The sequence below is a fragment of the Ruditapes philippinarum genome, unplaced genomic scaffold (assembly GCF_026571515.1).
Source record: "Ruditapes philippinarum isolate M1 unplaced genomic scaffold, ASM2657151v2 ctg5278_1_1_1_1, whole genome shotgun sequence".
In the NCBI taxonomy this organism is placed as follows: Eukaryota; Metazoa; Mollusca; class Bivalvia; order Venerida; family Veneridae; genus Ruditapes; species Ruditapes philippinarum.
This window is the reverse complement of record NW_026856007.1, coordinates 1-27628: the sequence shown is the minus strand read 5'-3', so window position 1 is coordinate 27628 and position 27628 is coordinate 1. Positions and strand designations below refer to the sequence as shown.

Below are 27628 nucleotides of genomic sequence, written 5' to 3'. Positions count from 1 at the left end.
TACTGTTCATACAGGCGCGTTAAAGTTAAGTTTCATCAACCGTCATATCAACAAATATATATTGCCTGATCAATTTGGACATTTTTCATAGTTTCGAGATAACTCCTTATATCAATATGTGTTTCATCTCTACAGACATATAATTGAGAATTCTTATTAGATAGACTTCATTTAAATGTTGTCGTTATAACTTCACATTCAATTGCTACCTGTTGTTTGATTATTCCTGATATCAACAGAATAATATATTGGATATAATTATATGATTTTACAAAATTCTATATAAAAGTAAACCTGTTGGTTGTAAAGGTTCTGTCCGTTCATGTATTTTTATGGCAGATCCTGTTTCCAGGACGACATTGTCTTCTGAAATGAAAAACATTCACTGTGTTGTCATATTGCAAATTGCATAAATTTGTGTCATATTTTTCATCTCCCCTTACGGTTACGAGCTATTTGGAGCCTTTAATTTTTACGTTGATAACCTTTTGTTTTCGAATTTTTTCTGCTTCCTCTAGTTGGTTTTTGCAGATTTTTTTTCTTTTAAATATCTAGCATAAAATAGTTGGCTATGATCCATCTCTCAAATCAATTTAATTGAAAGTATATTTTTAAAGAAAATAGGATTTCTAAATGCTTTCGATATATTTCTATATAAAATGTAACCTGTTGTTTGTAGGGGGTCAGCTTCCTTCGGTAATTTATCTGCTGATTCTGCTTCTAAAGCGACAGTGTTTTCTAAAATAGTAAATAATCGACTAAGATTTTTAGATTTAGTTATAGGTAGGGTGAAAACATATGTGTAATTTTGCCATACCATTTTACATGCAATATCCCAAAAATGAAGGGTCTGTTTCGAAAAAACAAACAAAATATTCCAGATCTTGAGTAATTCTCTATGAAAGATTGTCACTGTAACGTATTGATGAATCGAATTATGTTAAATGTCAAAATCGCATGTTCTTTGTCTTTGTCGTATTCAAAATAAAATATTTTATCAATCGTCAAACAAATATATGCTGCCTGATCAATTTTTGACACTTTTCATATTTCTGGACCCTTATATCAATATTTGTTTCATGTCTTACAGTATTGTAATTGAGAATTCCTATTAGATAGACTTTATCTAAATGTTGACGATATAACTTCACATTAAATTGCTACCTGTTGTTTCTAAAGGCTCTGCTTTTTCAGGTACAGACAGTTTTTATAGTTTCCTGGATCAGTCCTGATAGAAACAGAATAACATATTGGATAATTATTTTTATTATAAAATTCTATATTAAAATAAAACCTGTTGGTTTGTAAACGTGCTGCACCTTCCGGTATAATGAACTGCAGATTCTGTTTCCAGGGCGATATTATCTTCTACAATAAAAAAAAACATTCAACTTTGTTGTCATATTGTAAATTGTATAAACTTGTGTTACATTTTACATTTTATCTTCAGTCCTTACAACCAGTATTTTGAGCCTTTGACTTTGCGTGGAATCGTTACATAACATAGCATTTTGTTTGTAAAGGTTCTGCTTCAAGTAGTAGGTTTTAGCAGATTCCATTTGTTTCAAATATGTAGCATACAAATAGTTCGTTATGAAAGATCTCTCAATTCAACGTAAGTGAAAGCTTATTCCTATAGAATATATATGATTTCTAAATGATTTCGTTATATTTTTATATAAAATGTAACCTGTTGTTTGTAAAGATTTAGCTTTCTTCGGTATTTGTTCTGCGGAATCTGTTTCTAAAGCGAAAGTGTCTTCTGAAATAAAAAGTATTCAACTTTAATTTTGAGATTAAGTTACAGGTAAGTTGCAATCGTTGTGTTTGTTGCCATAACCCTTTGCAGGCCTTATCACAAAATGAAGGGTTAATTTTCGAAAGCAATTAAAATATCCAAGAAATAGCTAATCCTCTATTTGAAAGATTGTCACTCTAACGTATTGTCGAATGTCATAGACGCCGTCGGCTTCCGTTCAATAATTTCTGATAAATGGTAATATCGCATGTTCTTTGTCTTTGTGGTATTTATAAAAAAAAATACCGTATAAATAAAATCAGGTACAGAAAAAATGGATTAATGTTGTTTTCAATGCAATGTTGATACTGTTCATACAGTCGCGGTAAAGTTAAGTTTTATCAACCGTCAAAATATTAATTTTCAGTGTAAAATTCTATATCAAAATAAAACCTTTTGGTGGTAAAGGTTCTGCCCCTTCCGGTATTTTCACTGCAGATCCTGTTACGAGGGCGACATTGTCTTCTGAAATGAAAAACAGTCATCTTTGTTGTCATATTGTAAATTGAATAAACTTGTGTTACTTTTCATCTCCCACTTACAGTCAGTAGCCTTTGACCTTGCGATGTAGTGTTACATAATGTCACCTTTTGTTTGCAAATTTTCTGCTTCTGCTAGTAGTGTTTTGCAGATTTCACTTGTTTTAAATATCTTGCACAAAATAAGTAGTCATGATCCATCTCCAAATAATGTCATTGTTAGTATATTTATATAAAATTAAGGATACCCTTACCAAAAAAAGGGCTCTCTGGTGAACATTGCGGCAAGTTTGCCGCAAACATTGCGGTGAGTTTGCGGCAAACTGCTTTCAGCAATTATTTACCATGCAAATGAGGTTTGCGGCAAATTTGCCGCAACTCATGAGGTTAGCGGCAAACTTGCCGCTAACTATAGGGGGAGGTAGCTTCTGTTTGCGGCAAATTTACCGCAAACCTCATTTGCATGGTAAAAGTTTGCAGATGTTCGCCAAAAGTTTGCGGCAAATTTGCAGCAAACTTCAATTTGCATAGTAAGTTTGCGGATGTTCGCCAGAAGCTTTTGGTAACACTGCGGCAAACTTCATTTGCATATTTGCCAGTTTCAGCAAATATGTTATGGCGATATTTTGGCAAACATTTTGGTAAAGTTCTGGCGAACAATTTTTTCAACCATTGGAATAATAAAACTAGCTGAATTATAAGAAAAACAAATACATATTGGTTTAACACATTTTTTTCAATAGAAAATAAAAGAAATATTACAAACATATCAGTAGAATAAAAAATGAAATTTGATAAATTTGTAAAAATAAAGAAATTAATTCCCAAAAAGAGATAAATTTTACACACATTTTATTAGCAACTGGATTCTATAATCATATTTGATTTCATAAATTTCCACTCTTTAGTTATGATGCTATCATGAATTGTTCATATTACTTAATAATCAATTTAAAACAAGAGCCGGTTGAACCGGGGTGATCCTAGATACAGAAAAGTATATCTTTTGAAGTTTCAGGGTTATGTCCCAGACAAAGTTCAAAGTGTGATAATTCCAAAATAGTTGTAAAATCCCACTTTAAATAACGACGTTATGGGCAGTACACATTTTTGCTTCAAGGTCATGCTGTGACCTAGACCTTCAAGGGTAATGACCCAAATGTTGCATGTGACATATCGTCTCAATATGGTGATCATTTCGGTGAAATAGTTGTAAAATCCGACTTCAAATAACAAATTTATGGGGCGGACACGATTTTGCTTCAATGTCATGTTGCGACCTTGACCTTCAAGGTATTGACCCAAATGGTGTGTGCCACACATCGTCTCAATATGGTGATCATTTCTGTGAAATAGTTGTAAAATCCGACATCAAATAACCAAGTTATGGGCCGGCACAATTTTTGTTTAAGGTCATGCTGTGACCTTGACCTTCAAGGTAACGACCCAAATGCTGCGCACGACACATCGTCTCAATATGGTGATCATTACTTTTAAATAGCTTTAAAATCCGACTTCAAATAACGAAGTTATGGGCAGGACATGATTTTGTTCAAGGTCATGGTGTGACCTTGGACCTTCAAGGTAGCGACCAAATGTTGCGGGCGACAGGTCGTCTCAATATGGTGAGCATTTCTGTGAAATAGTTTTAAAATCCAACTTGAAATAACAAAGTTATGGGCTGGACACGAATTCAGGTTCGTATGTACGTACAGACAGACGGACAGACAACCCAATGACTATATGGTCCGCCGAAATTTTTCGGGGAGCATATAAACAATGTTTGACAATAGCTATTATTCAGCACATGTTGCAGTATTTCTTAGCACCATAAATGGGAATATAATATTGTTGTAAAAGATAAAAATCAGAAAAGTTACAGTTTGAAATCTTCTATCTGGACAAAAAGTTTCATTCAAACATGAACCGGCATGGAATAACATACATACTTCGACATCCACTTAGACAAATCACTATTAATAACAATAAATACTAACAATAGCTTTATGTGTTATGCAAAAACAGACTAGACCAATAATGGCTTTTCAAAATTGTAAAAAATGAATCTCAAAATATATTTTGGTCTTAAACAAACAACATATTTCATGGACATAATACCTTCAGATTTAAACTCATATGTCATTATGATTGTGAGCAAAACAATATCTGACACGAACAATTATGGCTTTCAAAATTGTTAAAATTAATCACAACAATATATTTGGGTCTTATACAAACAACGAATTTCATAGACATAATTTTTGTTTTGCTTGTTTTGGGTTTTTACGTCACATCAACACAGTAAAGGTCATATCGTGACGTTCAGATGCCCTTCCTTGCATTATTTCAGGCACGAACGGGTATCTGAGTAGAACCACTGACGTTCAGTTAAGCTAGCTGGATAGCTTCCTCACAAGACAGATTCCAAAGTCCCTGTCGGATTCCAACCCACAGCGGTGAAGGGCAAGTGGTTTGAAGTCAATGACCTTAACCACTCGGCCACGGACGCCCCTCATAGACATAATAACTAAAGATTTAAACTAAATGTCTTTAGTCATGTCATATAACAATTGCAAGCAAAACAAAAACAAACTAGAGCAATAATGGCTTTCAAAATTGTAAAAAATGAATCTTAACATATTTTTTGGGTCTTATACAAATATAGACATAACTATTAAAGATTAAAACTAAATGTCTTTAGCCATGTAATATAATGATTGCAAGCAAAACAAAAACTGACTAGAACAATAATGGCTTTCAAATTTGTAAAAATGAATCTTAACAATATATTTGGGTCTTATACAAACATAAACATAATAACTTAAGAATAAAACTAAATGTCTTTAGTCATGTCATATAACGATTGCAAGCAAAACAAAAACTGACTAGACAATATCGTAAGTTTGCATGAAATTGGCTTGGCAATTTATGAGATGTTGTTTAAAGATCAAGTTTTACGGACGAAAGATAGACAAAAGCTCGCAATGTCACTTTGTTAGCTAAAAACGCACTACTTTACTCTTTCACTCTTCCAAGTTTCAGTGCCCTGGCCATTGTGTGTATTTTGGTGTTGACTGCTTTGGTGGACTAAGCTTCTCTCCATATTTAGTTTATTGGTGCAGTACACTGAAAAAAACAAGGTTTATTTTTCATTTCCATGTTACCATGTTTATACTGGATAAAACTAGAACTATCACTGAAGGTGAATGATACCCCAAAACCCCACTTTGAAGTAAAGTGGCAGTAATCTATTAGTAAAGCCCACCTACAAATGAAGAAAATAAACACCAAAGGCAATTATTATTTATTGCTGGCTTGATTTTGATCTGTTGGGATGAACATGTATTTGCATTGCAAAACCTAGATTTATTTACAAATGACAAGTGGCTCATATATTATAAGTTTATCTAACTTAGTTAAGAAGTCAAGGTATCATGTTAAAACAAGAATGTCGAACGACACATATACGCCCCTTTCTAGCCATTGACTCACATAATTGATAATTTTATTACATAAACTTGCCAAAAATGGGTACATGGAAGTGTTCAATTATGGAAAAATCAGCGGAAACCATTTTGACATTTAAGGCCCATGTGACATTGACCTTTGACCTAATGACCCCTAAATCAATAGAGATCATCTACTTCTTATTACCAATAACTAGGTGAAATATGAAGACTTTGTGATGAATACTTTTCAAGATAATCAGCGGAAACCCTTTTGACATTTAAGGCCCCTGTGACCTTGACCTTTGACCTAGTGACCCCAAAATCAATAGGGGTCATCTACTAGTTATGACCAATCACTATGTGAAATATGAAGACTTTGTGATACATACTTTTCAAGATAATCAGCAGAAACCATTTTGACATTTAAGGTCCCTGTTACCTTGACCTTTGACCTAGTGACCCCTAAATCAATAGGGGTCATCTACTAGTGATGACCAATCACTATGTGAAATATGAAGACTTTGTGATACATACTTTTCAAGATAATCAGCGGAAACCATTTTGACATTTAAAGCCCCTGTGACCTTGACCTTTGACCTAGTGACCCCAAAATTAATAGGGGTCATCTACTAGTGATGACCAATCACTATGTGAAATATGAAGACTTTGTGATACATACTTTTCAAGATAATCAGCGGAAACCATGTGGTCTACCGACGGACAGACCGACAGACCGACGGACAGACAGACCGACATTAGCAAAACAATATACCCCCTCTTCTTCGAAGGGGGGCATAAAAACACCAAAATAACAAACAAGAGCGATCAGTGATCACATGTGTCGCCTCATGATGGCCAATTTCATGTTGGGACAAGTTTTGTGACAGACAGACAGTGCACAACTAGACTTGGTACTGATCATTCCTTTAAAGTTTGGATGAAATTGCACCAGTAGTTTTTGAGGAGTAGTCCGGACAAGCTTTTATGTATCTGGCAACACACAGAAAAAAAACCACCTTTTCATCAAACTTGCCAAAATATCATTCAACCGGAAAACCTGTGCAATATGTGCAAGGACTTGAGCAACAGATCAATCCTGTAAAGTTTCATTGAAATTGCATTTGTGGTATAAGAGATGTAGTCCGGACAAACTTAAAAAAAGGGCCATACCTCTGACAAAAATCATTGAACCGGAAAATGCTGACAATATGCACAACTAGACTTGGTACTGATCATTCCTGTAAAGTTTGGATGAAATTGCACCAGTAGTTTATGAGGAGTAGTCCGGACAAGTTCTGTGACGGACGGATAGATAGACAAGACGACGGAGAAATGATCCCTATATGTTGCCACTACTCCATAGAGGCGACACAAAAATGAACCATGCTGTGAACATGACAGCTAGGTCAGAACTCAAAGTTAAAACCAGGGTAATTCAAATAACCATTAGGATTTTTCTTCTAAATGCCACTGTTTGAAAGAACAATGTTGACTAACCAGTCTTACTTGTATGCAAAACTCACTTTTTCAATTATACATCAATAACAGTGGTTAAAATATACACAGATACTTTTCTGACAAATTCTAAATCATTACTGACATGATGACTGAGAAAAACTTGAAATGTGTCAATAAAACACGGATGCCCCCACACGCCAATGTTCTGTCAATCTTATGACTCTAGGTCAAATAGTTTTTGGACTACATGTGCCACAAGTTGAAAACTAAAAATCAACAAAGGGCCATTATTCTGTTTAATTTAGTTGCAGCAAAAATTTCTTCCTTTACTACCATCTACACATTAAGTTTGTTAATCCCTGGAAGTTTAAGCAAAATCTGCCATCCGGTTTAAGAGGAGTTGCGTTCACAAGATTTTGGGACAGACTGACAAGTGCCACGCTATTTGCTCCCACATTGTGGGGGGATAAAAATAATCTTATTTTACTTACATGTTAAACTGTCAAATCCTCTTTTGTGCCAGGCAGTATCTACTGCACTGGACATACCACTGCGGGATTTACAGGGAAATTTCGGGGAAAGTCTTAATCTGCTGTGAGGTTTTTTAAGATGTGGACCACTTCTGATTTGTTTTCAACCTTTGACTGTCTGTGAGAACTGTAATTGTAAAAATATATTTCAAAAATATTTTCTGTATTTTAAAATTCATCTTTAAACGTAATATTGACAAATATTGAAGACTGAACACCAATGAATTGACAATAACATATTTATAATTAATGTAACACAATGTTCATACAGTTACTAGAATAAGTTTTGTTAATTATTAATGCTAATTGCACGACTTTTTTTTGACCAATTTTAGTAATCACTTTTATGAAATAATTCGGACTGCATATCGATTATTCATCACATGAAGATACATCAAATTGTTTCTATTGAAGACGACCCCAAATAGCATTACAAAATTATCACAGTATTATCATTTAATTGCTACACCATGATTATAAATATATATAAAAAAAACCTCATAGATTTCAACTTACAGTTTAATAGGCATTTTTGTTTGATGTATTGTTGAGGATTGTTAATCACAATTGTATAAATCTGACCATTGGCATTCACTGTCATTTGTAACTGTAGCATCTGACTGATGAATAGACCTTGAATAAAAAAAAAATACATATGTACAAACAGTATATGGAGAGATATTCATATATTGAAGCAACTGACATAACACAAACAGTTCAACAACACCAGTCAGTTTTGCATAGTCCTTTACTTTCGTAAATAAACAAAATACAGAAAACAAACTACCAGTACTCACTTTAGTGCTGGCGAGGCATCTGGCAAAGGACATCCTCCGAGATCTTGTCAATAAGATCTTCCATGATGTTGTGTTCTGATACCATTGATTCTTCATGATGCACATCCCTTAAAAAGAATGCATGTATTTAATATGAATTTTAGTCTTAAACCAATGAAGGTAAAATATGATAAACAAGATCAACAAGGAAAGGCGGCGTTCAATGAACTCAACCCCCATATGACCAAGCAACAAGTACCAATGGCAAGGAGCCCAGGCGGACCCAGTTTGTCATGTAGAAATAAATACTTTTAAAAAAAAACAATTACACATTCATGTTATTTTGAAAAAAGAAATATGTACATGAATATAGAGTAACATGCAAAAACAACAAAGCCATTGTTTAAAAATTCTTTTCTCATATATGGATTGTATAATATTCTTTGGTTCCCTAAATCACGAGTGTGCCAGCAATATAGGATTATACCATGATAAGCTGCATAGACATATAATTACAAAATAATTTTTGAAATTCTTCCAATTCAAGTACATGTGATTTCGAAAATATCATTGTAAATGTAAATGTGTCTTACTCCATTTCCTTGATCTTATGCAGCAGATTCTGTCGGCATAGAAGCCAGTGCTGTCTCAATGATATTTCCAACACGTCTCTCCATTTCTTTTCATGTTTTTATTTCCAATTGTTGGTATATTTAGTGTTGACAACAAATTGTTGACCCTCACCGGCCCACCTACACTATCAATCATTGCTGTAAGAAAATGAAAGAAACAAATTATTTCATTAAAGTATACAAATATTTTGTCAAAAAAAAACTTCACATGGATTGTAATTTACATAACCCTGATAATAACACATTGCATAAATTAATATAGAGCTATTTTTAGCTGCCTCATGTACGTTGAATATTAGTACTACTGTGACTGTGTGTATTGGCAGCCTAGTGTAAACTGTGTTTTTTATATAATGTACATGTAGGATTCTGTAATGTCTTACTAAAAATTGCATTGTTGCAAGATTTAATTTAGCAACGTTTTATCATTTGTTTTTCAAATTTCTCAGTGACTTTGGGGAAATTAAAACAGTTCAGAGGGAAGTTTATAAAACATTTCACAATAGGAAGTGGCTAGCCGTACGGCTAGCCAAAAGTTCTAGCCGTACGCGAGTCACGTACGACTAGCCAGGACACACTGTATTGGCTAGCCGTACGGCACTTTTCAAAATTATATGGAGTATGTGAGTCGAGTACGGCTAGAACTTTTGGCTAGCCGTATGGCTAGCCACTTCTTTCACAATAATTTACAGCTAAACACAAACAAGATACATGTATTCTGTATAATAAATTAATTATTTATAAATCTGAAACATAAATTTGGTCCGCATAATTTTACATGTTTGACATCATTGGAAGACAAGTAAATAAACACTGATAAATCATAATGTATCGATATATTCATTTTGGTATGAGACATTACATCTATGAATTCATTATCAGTATATAGATCTAGTACTTAATGTAAACTATGATGCAATACATTAATCACTTACCTGTTCCTAATTTTGTGTTGACAACGAAACATGGCATTCCAACTTTCACAGGTCTTCAATCTACTAGAGTCTGTGTGTTTTTCCATAGGGAACACAATTCACATGACCGCATTCTGTGTTTCGACATTTCACATACAAATAACCAGACACTCCCTGTTTAAATTCACCTAACATGTTGTCAAAAGTTAATCAGTGCTGTTAATGGTAGCCAACTGGTCCAAGTCTACATTTTTTACAAAATCTTAGGTTTGACCGTAACACGCCAAACTCAACGATTCTTCTTCCCTCTTTCCAACCCTCATTATCAACCGATTTAGGAAGAGTTGATGTCTTGTAGAGCTGGTTTGGTTGACACGTAATACTGGTTACCTGCACTATAGTTATGTTCTATAATAAAGTCGGAATACTTGAGTTTTCTGCATCTTTTTACACTTTTTTTGAATAGACCGAGCGTATCACGCTGTAAGACGCCATGTTAGATATCTGCGGAAATTACGTCATTTTCTTGGGGAATACTACCACGTGAATAAGTCGCTATTATTAGAATTCCGACTTTATACGTAAACAAAGGGTCTCCCTAATTACCGACAAGAACCGTCAGGAACCGACAAGAGCCTATATATTACAAATAAACACGCACAAATGTGTTTTTATGATTGTTAAACATGCAGGGCATATATATTTTTCATATTTGATAAGGATTTTCTTGTATTTTTATAGAATATTAAATATATGCGTACCGACAAGAAAAATTCGAGTGCAACGCGTACTGTTACTGTTACGTTGACGCCGACACGAAAGATTTGTTATTTTCAATATGATATAAGTAATATAAACAGTTGCAAAAGTTGTGGTCAGAATATCTTATGAACATGTTTCAACCTTATTTGTAGTCATAAATCAGTTTTTCATGACATTACATGAATGTATATGCAACCGACAAGAAAAAAACAGGGATCATGCGTAATGAAGATTATCGACAAGAAATTGAGAACGGGCTGTAGTGTATAAAGAACATGTATATAATCTTTTTTTGTAATTTAATAACTTTTAACACTTTAAACTTTCATATTTTAATGCTTATAAAAAAAATATTTGTGTTTATACCTTTTTGTTTTAAAATATATTTAACAAATCGATTACCGACAAGAAAAAAACAGGGATCATGCGTAATGAAGATTTACCGACAAGAAATTGAGAACGAGCTGAATTGTAGAAAGAACATGTATTTAATCTTTTTTTGTAATTTAATAATTTTTAACACTTTAAACTTTCATATTCTAATGCTTATAAGAAAAAATATTTGTGTTTATACCTTTTTGTTTTAAAATATATTTAACAAATCGATTACCGACAAGAAAAAACCAGGGATCCTGTGTAATGAAGATTTACCGACAAGAAATCGAGAACGAGCTGTATTGTAGAAAGAACATGTATATAATCTTTTTTGTAATTAAATAACTTTTCAGGCTTTAAACTTTCATATTTTAATGCATATAAGAAAAATAATTTGTGTTTATTCCATTTAGTTTTAAAATATATTTAACAAATCGATTACCGACAAGAAAAAAAACAGGGATCATGCGTACAAGATTTACCGACAAGAAATTGAGAACGAGCTGTAGTGTCGGTGTAGAACATGTTTATAATATTTTTTGTAAATAAATAAGAAATTGAGAACGAGCTGTAGTGTAGAAAGAGCAAGTATATAATCTTTCTTTTGTATTTTTTCAGTTTTTGAAGAAATTGATGATGACTTAATTCTCGCCATTATCATAAAACTTAAGGGCAGTTACGCCACGCCAGAGGTTGCAGAAATTTTTAACTTTTTTTTTTTAATTTTAAATTAAATAAAACGGACAAACTAAGAGGAAGTGATATTCATTTTCAATGACATTCGATCATATTACATTTGGTACAAATTCTAAGGTTTCTTTCTATATTTCTATGACTTCCTTCTTCTATAAGTAAGTTATGTAAAGAGCATCTAAATCTGGCCAAACTAATTCTATGATTTTCATTCTTAACACAAGAAATATATTTCTCTGGTTTAGTAAACAATACGTTTCAAGTTTAGGTTGAGTTCTAAGATCAGATCACTGCTTTGAACTTACGGGCTTTTGGGCCGCGCCAGAGGTTGCAGAAATGTGAAAGTTCATAAAAGTTATGCACTGTACACAAACACAACACTGCATTAAACTTACGGGCATTTTTTCTTTCGTTGCTACTTTTTATATACAATGTACGAATTATCTCTTTCTTTCACAGCTTTTCATTTCGAAATTGTTTTCGCACTTTTTCACCCCAAGCGTTTGCTATGAACAAGCGCAATACACGCTTAAAGTTTTCACAGCTTTGATTAAATTAAATCGCTCAAAGCTAACTGAGTGAGAAACACACGCGCACAAGCTTTAATTGAGTAATATCAATCAATTTTGTTTGAGCAATCGATTTTGAAATTTGTACTTGAAAAAAAAAATTTGCCCTGAATATGTTATATGTATATATGCTAATAAAATAATTGAATTGAATTAATGTTTTCGTCCATTATTTTATTTTATTTCTTATATTCTTGTTGCATGCTTTACCAGTGTATTTGTGTAAAAATTGTAAATGGATTATAATTGGATATTTTAATTGGCAGGTATGTAAAACTTTATATATGAAATATATTTTGATACAGTTATGAAACACTATTATTTAAAACAACTTTAACTGAACACTTTCATTAAATATGTTATATCTTGCCTATACATAATGTCTCTTTAAAGAAAACATGAAGCATGATAATATTTCTTGTCGGTACTGTTGGCATGAAAACATTTCTTGTCGGTAGACATGAACACATTTCTTGTCGGTACAGAAATATTGCCTAAATCAGAGACATATAACACCTCTGCCTAAATGCAGGATATTTTGTAACCAATGACAACGAAATGTTTTAAAATTATTAATTGAATATAGGCTGACAATAAATTATTTGAACACGCCATTGATAGCAATAATGAAACTTTCTTAATTGTCGGTATCCGCGAATATTCTCATAAGGTCATTCATTAATGATGATATTCTTAATTGAATTAGAATACATTTAACATAATAATTATTATTTATAATACAACATCATCTTAATAAAAAAAAATTATGATTAAACACTTATACACAAATTCTTAATGTAATATCAATGATACGAACATGGCCGAGTTCTTGACGGTGAGAAACTGAGACTGACTTCTTGTCGTTATAGATATTTGCCTATAAACATGGTTCAGAACGAATTTATTATGTTTTTTATGTAAAAAATATTAGGAATTGTTATCATTAAATGATTAATAAGTGAAATTAATTCGTATTTTCCCATTTTTACTTCTTGTCGGTTCTTGTCGGTTCCTGACGGTTCTTGTCGGTAATTAGGGAGACCGTAAACAAACGAAGTTCGTTACGATAAATGGCGAGATATGGCGGTAATTGTCGAAGATTGCCGATTTCATTATGGGTCTTCTACCTTATAATTTTTTAACTGTTATTGTGAACTACAATACCCTCCATGATACATATGATGTTTTAATTTGATAACTCTTAGGCAAAAAATAAAAAATTGTTTGTTTCCACTTCCCGACCCATTAAAATAAGGTTGGGTAGGTAGGTAGGTAGGTTATAGCACGGACTTTAATTGACATTTAAATCCGTGGTTATAGGTAGGTACATGAAGGACTTTTTTTATATGTGCATAATAATATAATTCCTTGGCAAAATAGTTATTTACTGAACAAAGTTGGATTAACTTTCAGAACTGATATGTTTGTGGCGATTATCTGGCAAACTTGTTTTTATAGAAAAGTTTCTGGTGAACTTTCAGCGAATAATTTTTTTGATAGAAAGATTCTGGCAATCTCTGGCAAATTAGTTTTCCACTGAAAGTTTCTGGCAAACTTTTGGCGAACAACTTAATATTCTGGTGAATTCGCCGCAAAGTCGCCAAATGTTTGCCACAGAGTTGCCACTAGTGGCGATATCTGGCAAACACTTGACACAGTGTTTTGGCGAACTAAAAGGTTTGCAGCGAATTTGCGGCAAAGTTGCGGCGAGTTTGCGGCAAACCTTTCCTTTTGGTACGGGTAGCTTTATGTTTTCGATATAAGCTTATATTAAATGTTACCTTTTGTTTGTAGAGGTCCAGCTTCCTTCGGGAATTTCTCTGCAGATTTTGTTTTTAAATCGACAGTGTTTTCTGAAAAAGAAAATATGTTACAGGCATTATCCCATAAATGAAAGGGTCAACTTCAGAAAACAGAATCTCCCGGATCGTGACCAATCCTCTATAAAAAAGATTGTCACAGTAACGTATTGTCGAATGTCATAGACGCCGTCGGCTTCCGTTAAATAATTTCTGATAAATGGTAATATCGCATGTGGTATTTATTTTAAAAATTCCGTATAAATAAAATCAGGTACAGAAAAATGGAATAATGTTGTTTTCAATGCAATGTTGATACTTTTCATTCAGTCGCGGTAAAGTTAAGTTTTATCAACCGTCATATCAACAAATATATATTGCCTGATCAATTTGGACATTTTTCATAGTTTCGAGATAACTCCTTATATCAATATGTGTTTCATCTCTACAGACATATAATTGAGAATTCTTATTAGTGTTTTCTGAAAAAGAAATTATGTAACTTTACTTTCGGGATTTAGTTACAGGTAAGTTGAAAAAATGCCATTGCCTAGCAGCCTTACAGGCATTATCCAGTAAATGAAAGGGTCAACATCAGAAAACAGAATCTCCCGGATCGTGACCAATCCTCTATAAAAAAGATTGTCACAGTAACTAACGTATTGTCGAATGTCAAAGACGTCGTTAACTCAGTTTCCGAAATACCGTACAATCTCACGTTACATTAGTCCAAGTGAGATATAACAAGAGATTAAAGAAGTGGTTCAGTGGCATTGGGAAATTAACACTGCCTGATGCTATTGATCTTAAAATTGCAGTTTTGCAGTTTCGTTTGGTATGTTCTTTGAGATTTAAAGATTCATTTAAGAAATTCAATGCTATCTTATACAATGTTGCGATTCTATCTTAATATCACAATTACAATTTATTGTGTGTTAAACCCTATTGGTTTATACATAATTTATTTTAGTTTGATTGTGTAGGAAGCTATAGGCTTAAAGAAACACTTTCGAATCCGTTCCTAGAACAAACCAGTACTGAGCAATAAGTGTAAAGTTTTTGCTCAAGGAAACAACGATTTGTCCCTGACGGGTATTGCACCCATGAGGCTAGCTATCATGAGATTACTAGTCCGACGCGTTAACCACTCGGCCATGCCGCCACACAAACCAACCCCTGTTGCTGACGGCTTCCATAAAGAATAAACTCAGTGTTTTTGTATTTTACTTATTTTCAATTTGTTTCCATTCATCTACTCATTGGTGTCGATGGTGGATTTTTCAATGTCGTACACTGTAAACAGTTTTTCGGTGGTGGCTTAAAGCGTTGGTTATCCGTTTGGTCAACACGGGAATAGAAGGAGACACAATGTCAAATATCGTGGCAGCAAAGGTCAGATATAGCCATGACCCCAAACACCTACCTTGGGAAACACTACAGTTAAGCTCTCTCACTGCTGACTAATTGGAATTAAACGTTCAACAGACAACTGCGTGATCTTAAGCAAGAGTCAACCCATATCGAGGGCTGAACGCAACACTGTAGTGATTACATTTTCCACAATTTTACAGGAGAAGATTTTAAAATTAAATAAATCACAATTCTTGAATTTCATAGAGTATATGAGACAGCATATCTTACATGTTAGTCAAGTGATTATCTATGAACCATCATTGTTTATCAAAAAGTAAGTTGCTTCAAGCCGTTTAATCTCAATATAGATGCTTGTTCAGGTGGGCTTTGTGCAGTTCTTTACCAAAACCATGACGAGAAGGAGCGAGTTGTTTCTTATGCCAGCAGAGGATTTAGACCAATTGTGTTGAACTATCCAGCACACAAGCTAGAGTTATTGGCACTCAAATAGGCAATATGTGACAAATTTCATGAGTATCTGGAAGTATATGGAAATTCTGTTACAGTTCGTCCTGACAATAATCCCCTGACCTACGTTTTTGCTACTGCTAAATTAGACGCCATGAGTCATAGATTGTTAGCCGCATTATCAACCTATAACATCAATATTATATACAGGGCAGGAAAACATATCATTGATGCCGATGCACTACCTCGACTACCTAACCCTGATACTAGAAACACCATTCTTTTCTCCGATGTAGTTAAAGCTTTACTTCAAGCTCATTCAGAAGGTCAATGTCAGATTCCGGCCATGGAATGTGTTTCTTTGACTCAGCAAGTTTTAGACTTGAATCCCAAAGATGAGACATGCTTTGGTACTCACTTTAAAGCTGTCTTTTGGAAGCAAGAACAGAAGGGTGTTCCTTCACTTGCTCGTATGTTACAGCTTTTACAAGCTGTTAATAGACTTACGGATCGACAAAAGTCGCTTGAACCTGAATCTGTGAGAAAATATCTCAATGAATGGAGTAACTTGTATTTACAGAATGACGTCTTGTATCGTAAAGTCACATCTTATGGGTACCCTGTTGTCCAGATCATTTTCAGGATGTGGTTTTTACAGGTCTTCATGATGAAGCCGGTCATCAAGGCTGTGCACGTACTGTTGCCCTTATCAGATCAAGATTCTTATGGCCTCACTTGGAACAATCTATAGAACATCTTATTTGTCATTGCCCTCGTTGTATTTGTCAAAGACTTTGGATAAGACTTCTGCCAAACTTGTACCTATTCATTCTAGTTATCCTATGGATTTGGTTTGTATGGATTTTTGTCACTAGAAATGTCAAAAGGAGGCTTTGAAAATATTTTGATAATAACCGATCACTTCACTCGTTTCGCACAAGCAATACAAGCTAAAAATCAAACGGCTCATACCACTGCAAAACTTCTTTTTGAAAATTAAATTTGTCATTATGGATTTCCAAGTCGTTTTCATAGTGATTAGGGTAGAAATTTTGAAAAAGAAGTTATTCTTGAACTGTGTAATATTGCACATATATGAAAGACTAGAAATACCGTATCACCCGCAGGGAACGGAATGCCTGACCGTTTTAACGAAACGTTGATGAACATGCTAGGCACTCTAGAAGAGGACAGAAAGTCCAATTAAAGAGCTAATGTCCCTGTACTTCTTCATGCGTATAATTAAACGCCACATTCAAGCACAGGTTATACACACTATTCTTAATGTTAAGACGTCATCCTCGGCTGGCAATCGACGCATTTTTAGGTTTCGAACCTAATCGTTCTAAGCCGACAGATAAGTCCATATATGTATCTGGATTACGTAGCAGACTTAACTTTGCTTATAAGGCAGCTAGTCGTGAAGCTCGTGAACAACGTAAAAGACATAAGAAATGGTATGATCTGCGGGTCAGGGAGACCAATGTTGAAATTGGGTTCTTGTTCGGAATGTTGGAACAAGGGGTAAAGCAAAGTTGGCTGATAGATGGGGAAAATGTTTATGTGGTGGACAGTCAACCTACGTCCGATATTCTTATATTTGAAGTCAAACGGGAGCATAGTAAGAAAAAACATAGACTCCTTCACAGGAATCTCTTACTCTCATTGACAGGTATTCCGATAACAAATCCCTGAAATCTCAGTTGATTATAAGAGGGATTCAGGTACATCTTCTGATCTATGTCCTGATAATCATCCTGATACTTTTACACCAACCATCCCTAATACTGATAATTATGTTCAAGTAAATGATGATCCTTTTATTTCAGACTCATCAAGTAAAAATATTGTACCAGCACGTCGGAATAATCAGTCAAAAACTGATGGGAAAGTGTCGGACCAGAATAGTACTGATAAGCAAAAGCAGCTGGCATGTCTGTCTGATGAACCACTTAAGAGACAAAGAAGAAATAGAGCCCAGTCGGCATGGATGAGGAATAGTGTATGGCAATTCAACTGGTTCTTAATACTGTTTATAGTATATCAGTTGTGACATATTCATGAATTTGACAATTTTGTTTTAAATATAGACATATGTTTACTTTTATCAGAATTGAGTTTTCTATATTTGTAGAAATCTTAAATAAAGCAAATATTTCAAATATTTATCCAACATTTTATTTACTTTTGTTCCCCATTAAGTTTTGTTCATAAGGTGAACAATTTGAAAAGAAACATTTTAGTACAAATGTACTTATGATGTACTAGTGGGTACTAATGTACTCTTTTATCTCTTATATATAGATGTGTTTATTTGAATTATATTAGAGTGCACGCCTATAATTCAAATATAAATACTTTACAGTATTATCTTATCCTCAATTTTGATTAAACATGTGGTTTAATCATGTGTACAGTCTTCGGGCAGCTTTGTTTGATGCCTAACAGTTCGGCAAGAGCCCTTATGTACTCAATAATAATTTGAAGTGCTGCCTTTATTACATATTGAGTTAATTTCATTTCATAGTATATTTGGATTGTAAATTTTAAAGCACTTCTGTTATTTCTTTAGCTTTACTTAACGTTAATTTCATAAATTATTTACATGTCGGGACGACATTTCCCGAAGTGGGGAGGTATGTAATGAGGGTAATATACCGACATGTATAATTTATTGTTTGTATGTATGTCTTATATATTGTGTCGTTATATATTCCCTGTACGTTTGTCATTTTGTTATATATGTACATGTCCTGTATATTTATCCTATTCATTTTCCCATATTTTTCTCATTTTCATTCATCCTTTTCATTCACTGCAAAATGTAACACTTAATGTCATTCTGTATAATTCATAACAACAGATTTCTTCTGGACGGGCCTCCTAACATTTACTCACCCGGATTGGAAGGCACGCATGTGCCTATTGAATACACTTCCATTGGTTTGTGCCACTAGGTAGCTGTGATGCGTTTTTTTCATCCTTAGTAAATTGGTGTATTTGTTTCCGTGCCATTACAGGAAATTTTTGTTGTTATTTATTACTCGTAATGTATTCATTCAATTATTGAAATAACATGCGTGTTGCATTTTGTATTTTGCACATTGAATACACTTCCATTGGTTTGCGCCACGAAGTAGCTGTGTTGCGTTTTCTTTCATCCTTAGTAAATTGTCTTATTTGTTTCCGTGCTAATACAGGCCGAAACAGCCCCTCCTATATTAGGAAAGAGGAACCCTACGGCACTTTCATAAAAAACTTTTAGGCACATTTGCTTTATAGTAAGTGCTTTGTCAAAACATAAAAAAGAAGTCTGCATTGTATGTATTTTTGAAAAATTGGCCCACATACTGTACAGCAGGCCTAATTGATGTCAACATTGGGTCAACATTATAAAACATTACAATTAAAGAGGGCAACTTCTTAAATACTTCAGCTATAGATGTCAATATTGGGTCAACAGGACCAACAATTTCAATTCAAGAGATATACTTTTCTCTTCAGTGATGACATCGGTGTAAACATGATGATACAATACATCTGAAGAGTTTCGTCTTATTGTAGGTGTTGACATTGGATCAACTTTTGTCTGTTTAATTTAACACATTTGTTAAATACCATATCTCAAAATTTGGTCGACCTAACCGACTTTTCTTGATATCTTATCAATGAAAACCAGTTTCCCTTGCAGGTGGGACTACTGAGCCAACATACTTTTTAACTGAGCTGTTAGAGACTATTGACCATTAGAATCAAAGTCTGAGGTCAGATGATGGTGTATTGTAAAGTCATGATCTGACTTTTTCATTAAAGTGCATTGGGGGTTGTATCCGGTACAATTCTGTTATTCCTGAATGGATTATAAAATAATTTGGAATTAAATTGTAAGACATGACGATGCTATGTCGCGCATAGGTTTCCAGTTCAAAGGTCAAGGTTACACTTGTGTTAAAAAAGCGTTGACGACGTATAATGCACGTCGACAGGTCGAGTGGGATCACAATTATTGGACATAACGACGTTGTGTTAAGGTCAGTTAAAATAGAATAAACTGTATGAAAATGTGTTATGTTTTATAATTATATTAGCATTATATTAATTATACGTTAACATTCATTTATCTCTTGAAATTTAAATGTATAAAGATGTCATCAATACTCTATATTGCGCCTTATTTTATAACTCCAGATACCTCATCGCCATAGTAATTGTCAGATTCAAAGTGCATGATAGAATACATATAAATATATGACGATTAAAATGTCTATTCAGCATAATGTGATATTTACACCTTATTTAATTTCCTTTTTTGAGGAATTCTTGAAAATACAAATACACACAATAGAAAAAAGTGTAAGAGCAAAGTTAACATGATACACATATGCGTAGTGCAGAAAATTTATTACTTCTAAAAGTTCAATCGAAATCATTTATATTTCAAACTTTGTTTGATATAGGATACCTTTGCATAGAATATATTTTAAAAACTCTTATAGTTCCTAGCCAATAACTAATAGCAAATGAAACCTCTATATAAAAAAATATTTTATTATAACATATCAAAAGTTTGCAATAGTCCGCATCCGGGCTTGCTTGTTTCTTTTGTATGTGTTTGTGTCTGTGTGTGTGTGTGTGTGTGGTCGTACGTGCGTGTGTGCGCGTTTCTGCACGCATTCGCGTGTTTTGGTGTGTGCGTGTGTGTGTGTGTGCGTGCGTGCAAATAATTACCCTTTTCTGTTGGACCTGGATTAGGTTCAACACCAGCAATCATTAAAAGAACGCCAATGAAGAACACACAGCCAACAGTTGAAATGTCACTGCTTATGTTCGTTACAAGAACTGCCACATCACTACCCATGGAGTGTCTGTATTTTTCAATAGTTTTACAACATCGAGAATGCTTGTATGTGCCAATTCTTGCTCTGTATGTTTGAATATCAACTCCCATTTTTTTTTCTAAAAAAATAAGATTATTGGCATTCAAAATCATTTGTATTTCTAATTACAAAACGTTTATTACTCAAGAGGTACAAACAAGTCCCTCACCGAATGCATCAAATCAAATGATGAAAGCTTGTTAGTATTATTTTCCATTGCTCAGTATTATGATTAAGACACCTCAAAATATGGCAGTGTCAAGCAATTTAGACATAAGGAAAATTGATAGTTTTTTTGTCTAATTCTACTTATTAATATAACAAATAATTAAGTGTCAATAATACATCATGGAGCTAACTTTGTGTAGTAAGCATGTCTGTAATAAAAAGTTGGTTTTTCAAAATCTTATATATATATATATATTAAGAGTTATAAAAAAGAGCAGGAACTAGTTTGAAAAGAAAAGCAAATGATAAAAAAACTCCAGAATAATGCAAGCAGAATGCAAAAAGAAAAAGGAATGATTGTATACATAATGCGACACAATACATAATAACTCGGCCATAATTATTCAACCGGAAAACCCATGTTATATTAAAAAAAAATTATTTGAGATACATACAGATCGACCAAATATAAAGTTTCACTGTAATTGTGTTATTGGTATAAGAGGAGTAATCCGGACAAATGTTATTATCTCTTTTTATTCAAGGGCCATGACTCGGCCAAAAAATCCTTCCAGCGAGAAACCCTTGTATTTTCTGCAAGCGTTTGAGTTATAAATCAATCCTATAAATTTGCATTGAAATTGCATCAGTGGTATTAAACGAGTAGTCCGGACAATCTTTAGAAAATAAAACCATTAAAGGGTCAGAACTCATTGACTAAAATCATTGAAGCAAGAAAAGCCTATAATATGGATAATACGACAAGTATTGATCATTTGTGTTAAGTTTAGATTAAAATGCACCAGTAGTTTCTAAGGAGTAGTCACGACAAACTTCTGTGTAGCTTGAAGGGCCATACTTCGGCCAAAAATCTTTTTAACCGTAAAACTTTGTGTAATAAGCACAAGTTCTTGAGAAACAGATCAATCCTGTTAGGTTTCTTTGAAATTGTATAAGTGGTATAAGAGGAGTAGTCTAGACAAACTTTAGAATGAAATTCATGAAAGAGCCTTAACTCTGACAAAATCATTTGACAGGACAATGCCGACAATATGCACAATTGTACTTGGTTCTGATAATTCCTGTAAAGTTTTGATGAAATTGCACCATTTGTTTTTGAGGGGTAGTCCAGACAGGTTATGTGACGGAAGAACATACAGACGGACAGAGTTACGGCGAGGCAAAAACAATATTTCTTCTAAACATTATGGGAGACAAATTCCTGCAAAGCCAATTATGGAGAAGGGGAAGGTGTGGATAGGAGCTTGCATGAATTAATCAGGCCACACAACGGTCTCAATAAAATCTAGTCTACAACATTTAAATTTTTGAAGTTTTTTTGCGATTGAAATTAACTCACAGTCTTTGTTCGATCCTTTTTTTAGAGACACGATGGTAAAAAACCCTATCATAACTATCAAATCATGAGGAAATTATAAAAGCATGTTAGCGTCTATTAAAGTCATATATTTAAACTTAATTGGATGTTTCAAGCTCAAATTAGGTATGGGAAAAGAATAATCAGGATATTTTTCATTCAAAATATTTTATCTATTTAGTCTTAATATTTATTTATATAGTCTTAATAAGGTTTCATTTTCATGAATGGTCTAAGTTGAACCTTATTTGTGCTGTAAAGCAACAATTAACAAATTCAAATTTATTTATAAAATTCTTTATGACAGTAAAACTTTTTTTAAAGTCAATTAAACTTCTTGTAATACCAAATTGAACAAATAAAAGAATAACTTATCAAGTAAAGATTCTGAATATCGAGGACTATTCTTAACAGTTAATTTATTTCCTTTTTTGTGCATTAATATAACAATAAGGAGTTCTTGAATCTATGCTTTTTTGTACTCTTTTATCGTAAAGAATGGAAGTATTGAAGTAATATAAATACTGTTCATTATAAAGATTGTTTATAATGTAAGTAGTTTTACATCTTAAGAACCAAAGTTTAATATATTATGTCTGTTTAAAAATAATCAAAATGGCGGGCATTAATCCCTGCTGCTTTTAAGTGTTTGTTCTAATAAAATGTTTAAATGTCACATAAGTTGAATAGCGTCATTTTTTGCAGAGGGCGAGCGATTAGTCTTTCAATGTCAGTGATCAAATAGAAAATATCAACTTAATGGAAATGAGATGAAATAGGATATAGCACTTTTATTTTATCACACCTTTTAACATTTATGATTCATGAACATTCAAAGAGCTGGAAAAATTTACAGTTCAAGAGATATAATTGTATGTATTGCCAATTTTATTATGATAAATATCATATTTTACTGAGCAGACATATTTAAGAAACCTGATATGTTACCAGTTGGTCCATACTTTTATTAATTAATTAATATATGCAAACGTAAACTTATAAATGAATTGTGATTAATACATTATACTCAAAGTGCACAGTACGACTGTTTATGATATTTATCGTGAAACTCATATTTAACAAATATCAACAAGCTTGTACACTGTATTAAAAATTATAAGAAGCAATTTTCTATTGAACAATTTCATTTAGCCACAACGTGCAATAAGACTATAGTTAATACAGAAATGTAAACGTAAATCTGCTTGAACTTATATAATAAAATATAATTATCATGAACGTTTATTATCATTTCACGATAATAAAGAAGGAAACAAAATGAAATGCACTGACTTAAATGATTTTTTAATTTCTCAAATTTAAGTATGTTTACAACTCCTGCGTTATTGACAATCATCCTGTAATTTTAAGGATACTTTCATTCAATAATTTAAAAACGCGAATTACTTGCAATACATGTTATAACTTTGAAATTGATGCGATATATGATACGCATTCTAATGTATTAATACTTGTGCACATTCAGTTCTATAGAGGTCAACTATAATAAGAACGAATTGAGCATTGTCATTAATTATTATTTCATAATAACGTGAAAACACGTAAAAACACGTTTTGTACAGCTTTGTAAAACCATAAATATTTAAGATGATTTGATAAACAGAAATAACTGAAAATATCACCAAATAAAACGAATGCAAAACCTCGTCTTTTACCTCAAGTCTAGATTTCCAGCAAAGCGTTTAAAGATGTGGAAATTCTAACAATCGGACGGATACGTCAGTCGTATTCTTCAATATCTGCTTGTTGCTGGTCGTGAACAGGTATCAGGTCCTGACACTGCAAAATATCCGATACACCCTTTATGAAAGTCTTAACCTAATGTACAGTATGAAGGTATATTAATCTAGTGGTTAATCAAATGTGTTCATTGATTGTCATAAACATCAGCCATATCAACAACACAATTTAAATGCACCTACGAAAACTGCTTTCTATAGAATGTGACCTTTGAATCGCTCATTATTATCCATCAGACACGTTTCTTAAAACTACCTCTAAATCTGCCAGAAATTAAATGAAAATTCGTGGTGATCAATTTATCTTTAAACTAATAATTCAAAATATAATTCTAGAATCAATCGTTATACTTTAAATAATCATCATTGATTAATATATGTTTAGTATGGTTGCTTATTTGGGCTATAAAACCATGTTGTCTTATATTCGTATCAGTCTTCGAAAGAAGTAATTTTTTCGTAATTTCGGGTTTTTTTTTTTTCGCTTGGTGCCCCATGGAGCTTAAGGATTGCCGTACAATCTTAAAAAGTGAACAGAAACATTATTTTTGTAGACGCCTACAAGGCTGATGATCAGGTGTTATTCTGAAATGATATTATCATGATAATCTGGAGATAGCGATTTCTTTATTATGTGATTGCTTTAAATTATATATTTTTCGCAAATTAATGAACCTAGGCCAAAGAATGAAAAGTGTATGTCGCAGAAGAAACTAAATTTTCTTGATTTGCATGTCCAAAATAAATGGTATAATAGAAGTCAGGAAGGTCAGATCCTTTAGAAAGAGTAATACTCTTTGTATGTATTTAAATATGTCAAAGCATTTATATAGAATTGGTATTTAACGGACAAAGATGAATAATACCTAATTCTCATTTGTACATTGTACAAGTGCTTAAATTTTACACTTTGCTATATAGATTTATATAACTAGTATAACTATAAGTTTACGTCATGAAAGAAACATAAAAAATGTCCATTGCCGCCATAAAAATAAAGATAGCAACTGATACTAATGATAATGAATATTTCACAATACATATACAACATGTAATGATAAAGAAGCCTTAATATTTTCCTTAATTTTATTTATTTTTTCAGATACGTTGTGCCTCCTAGTGATAGCATTTAGCAGGTAACAGATCCCTTGGATTTCTGCATCAATTCTTTCTTCAGTTCTAATAATACATGACACCAACCGTTGCTGTTTAACAGACTACTGTGAAGTTTAAAAAAGGTCTTTGAGATCAAATCAACATAATTCTTTGCAAAACTACGTTACGGCTTTGCATCAAAATTGTTTTTCTTAGAAATGGAGGACTTGTATGTAATGAACGGTATATTAATTTAACTTAGGATATTAATATATTTAGAGCTAATTATTAACAAACTTAAAATGCGGAAATCACAATACTTATAATTATATGCCTGATTAATTGGAAAAATAAAGACTATATTCTTGAATTGGTCAAATCCCGGGATCCCTATATGTTTTAATACGATCCAAGCTTTTCTGAAAACTATATTCTTGAACTGGCCAATTCCCGGGATCTTTAAATATTTTAATACGATCCCGGGTTTTCTGAAAACTATATTCTTGAACTGGTAAATTCCCGGGATCCCTTTATGTTTAAATACGATCCCGGCTTTTCTGAAAACTATATTCTTGAACTGGTCAATTCCCGGGATCCCTTTATGTTTAAATACGATCCCGGCTTTTCTGAAAACTATATTCTTTAACAGTTCAATTCCCGGGATCCCTATATGTTTCAATACGATTCCGGCTTATCTGAAAAATATCTTCTTACACTGGTAAATTTCCGGGAACCCTATATTTTGTAATACGAACCCGGCTTTTCTGGCTGAATTGATTGACAACTTGTGTTTACTTTTTCTTATTGCATATATGCACTCTTGATGCCCAATATACAAAGACTTCCATTGCCATTACATGAACTTACAATATTAAATAAGATTTTGTGTGTTTTACATTCTTATGTCAAATAATAAATGCTTTTGACTGTGAAAAAAAATACGTTATTTTTAAAGATTTTTATAGGTACTGCAAATCAAACTTATTTAGAAATCTCTACAAAAACAATAATAATAATAATAATAATAATAATAATAATAATAATAATAATAGTAATGATAATACACCGAGAGTAGGTGGTCAATGCCCGGGATTACTATATGTTTAATACGATCCCGGATCCCGGCTTTTCTATAGGCGATCCCGGGATCCCCCCCCCCTAATTAATGGCGTAATTGAAAGAAAGGGACACAACTGATGGGAAAGAGTTTAGGCAAAAGCATATTAAGGTCCGGCATATTTCGCGAAAACTACGAACGTGCGCCCCCTGGTATCAAAATGTGATGTGAAATTTGCAATTCACATTATGCTTACTTTCAACCTGCTAAGTGGCTGATTGCATCTTTCATTTTGTGTGGTCACGTCGTGTGTTTTGTTCTAAGAGCATTATAATTGTGCAATGTTAATATATCAAAGCTTATATACAGTCCCGGCATGTTGAAATATTTCATTTCGCTACATTGCACTGTCATTCAGCCATATAGACATCAGGGACTAAACACAAAACAAGTTGTAACTTCCAGCAAGCATGGTATCATTGTCAACAAGCATGATGAAAGTACAAGCATGCATAATGACTGTACCAATAAGCACAATAGCAGTGTCAATGAGTAAATTGTAACAGTAAGCAGGCAGTGAGTAATTGTCAACAAGCGTGATGAAAGTGCAAGAAGGCATTGTGTAATTTTTAATTCAATATCATTCCATATCCGTCCGTCTGTCAGTCAGTCAATCAGTCCGTCCACAAAACTGGATCCCGCGATAACTAAACAAGTACTGAAAATATTTTAATGAAACTTGATATATGGATAGATGGCAGTATGGAGATTATGCACGTCTTTTTTCTATACTTCCTATGTTGACAATACGGGTTGCTATGACAATAAATAGACTGAAAACATGGCAAATTTAACAAATAAACTGGATCCAGTGATAACGTTAAAAGTACTGAAAATATTTTTATGAAACTTGATTAGGGTAGATGGCAGTCTGGAGATTATGCACATATTTTTCTTTACATCCCATGTTGAAAATTCTTGTTGCTATGGCAACAAATAGGCTTTATTTCGAGACTTCTGATTCCAGTTTTTACACTTTTTTACTATAACTTCTATATTTCTTAAGGTATTTACTTCAAACTTTAAATATTAGTTTTTTGTCATCCACCACATCATATGTGACAAGGTTCAAACTTTAGGCACAAAAATTATCAGATTTACCTCCCTTGAACTTAGAATTTTCATGAAGTATTGTTTTTTAAATAACTTCTTTATTTCTTAATATTGTTATTTAACTT

General features: G+C 33.0%; 1 protein-coding gene and 1 long non-coding RNA gene across 2 annotated transcripts; both read right to left on the bottom strand.

Annotated features, from left to right (window-relative positions):
* Nucleotides 1-330: 330 nt before the first annotated feature.
* Nucleotides 331-21005, bottom strand: LOC132745105 (uncharacterized). Its single transcript, XM_060733928.1, has 6 exons — nucleotides 20784-21005; nucleotides 14217-14288; nucleotides 2192-2263; nucleotides 1691-1762; nucleotides 1295-1368; nucleotides 331-366 (listed from the first exon to the last, which is right to left on the bottom strand). The coding sequence occupies exons 1-6, from the start codon at nucleotides 21001-21003 to the stop codon at nucleotides 331-333; spliced, it is 546 nt and encodes a 181-aa protein (XP_060589911.1). The 5' UTR covers nucleotides 21004-21005.
* Nucleotides 4425-10545, bottom strand: LOC132745103 (uncharacterized). The gene is made up of 6 exons (XR_009627795.1): nucleotides 10058-10545; nucleotides 9084-9260; nucleotides 8512-8618; nucleotides 8231-8347; nucleotides 7676-7841; nucleotides 4425-5403 (listed from the first exon to the last, which is right to left on the bottom strand). It is a non-coding gene; the product is annotated as an uncharacterized LOC132745103 (long non-coding RNA).
* Nucleotides 21006-27628: the final 6623 nt, after the last annotated feature.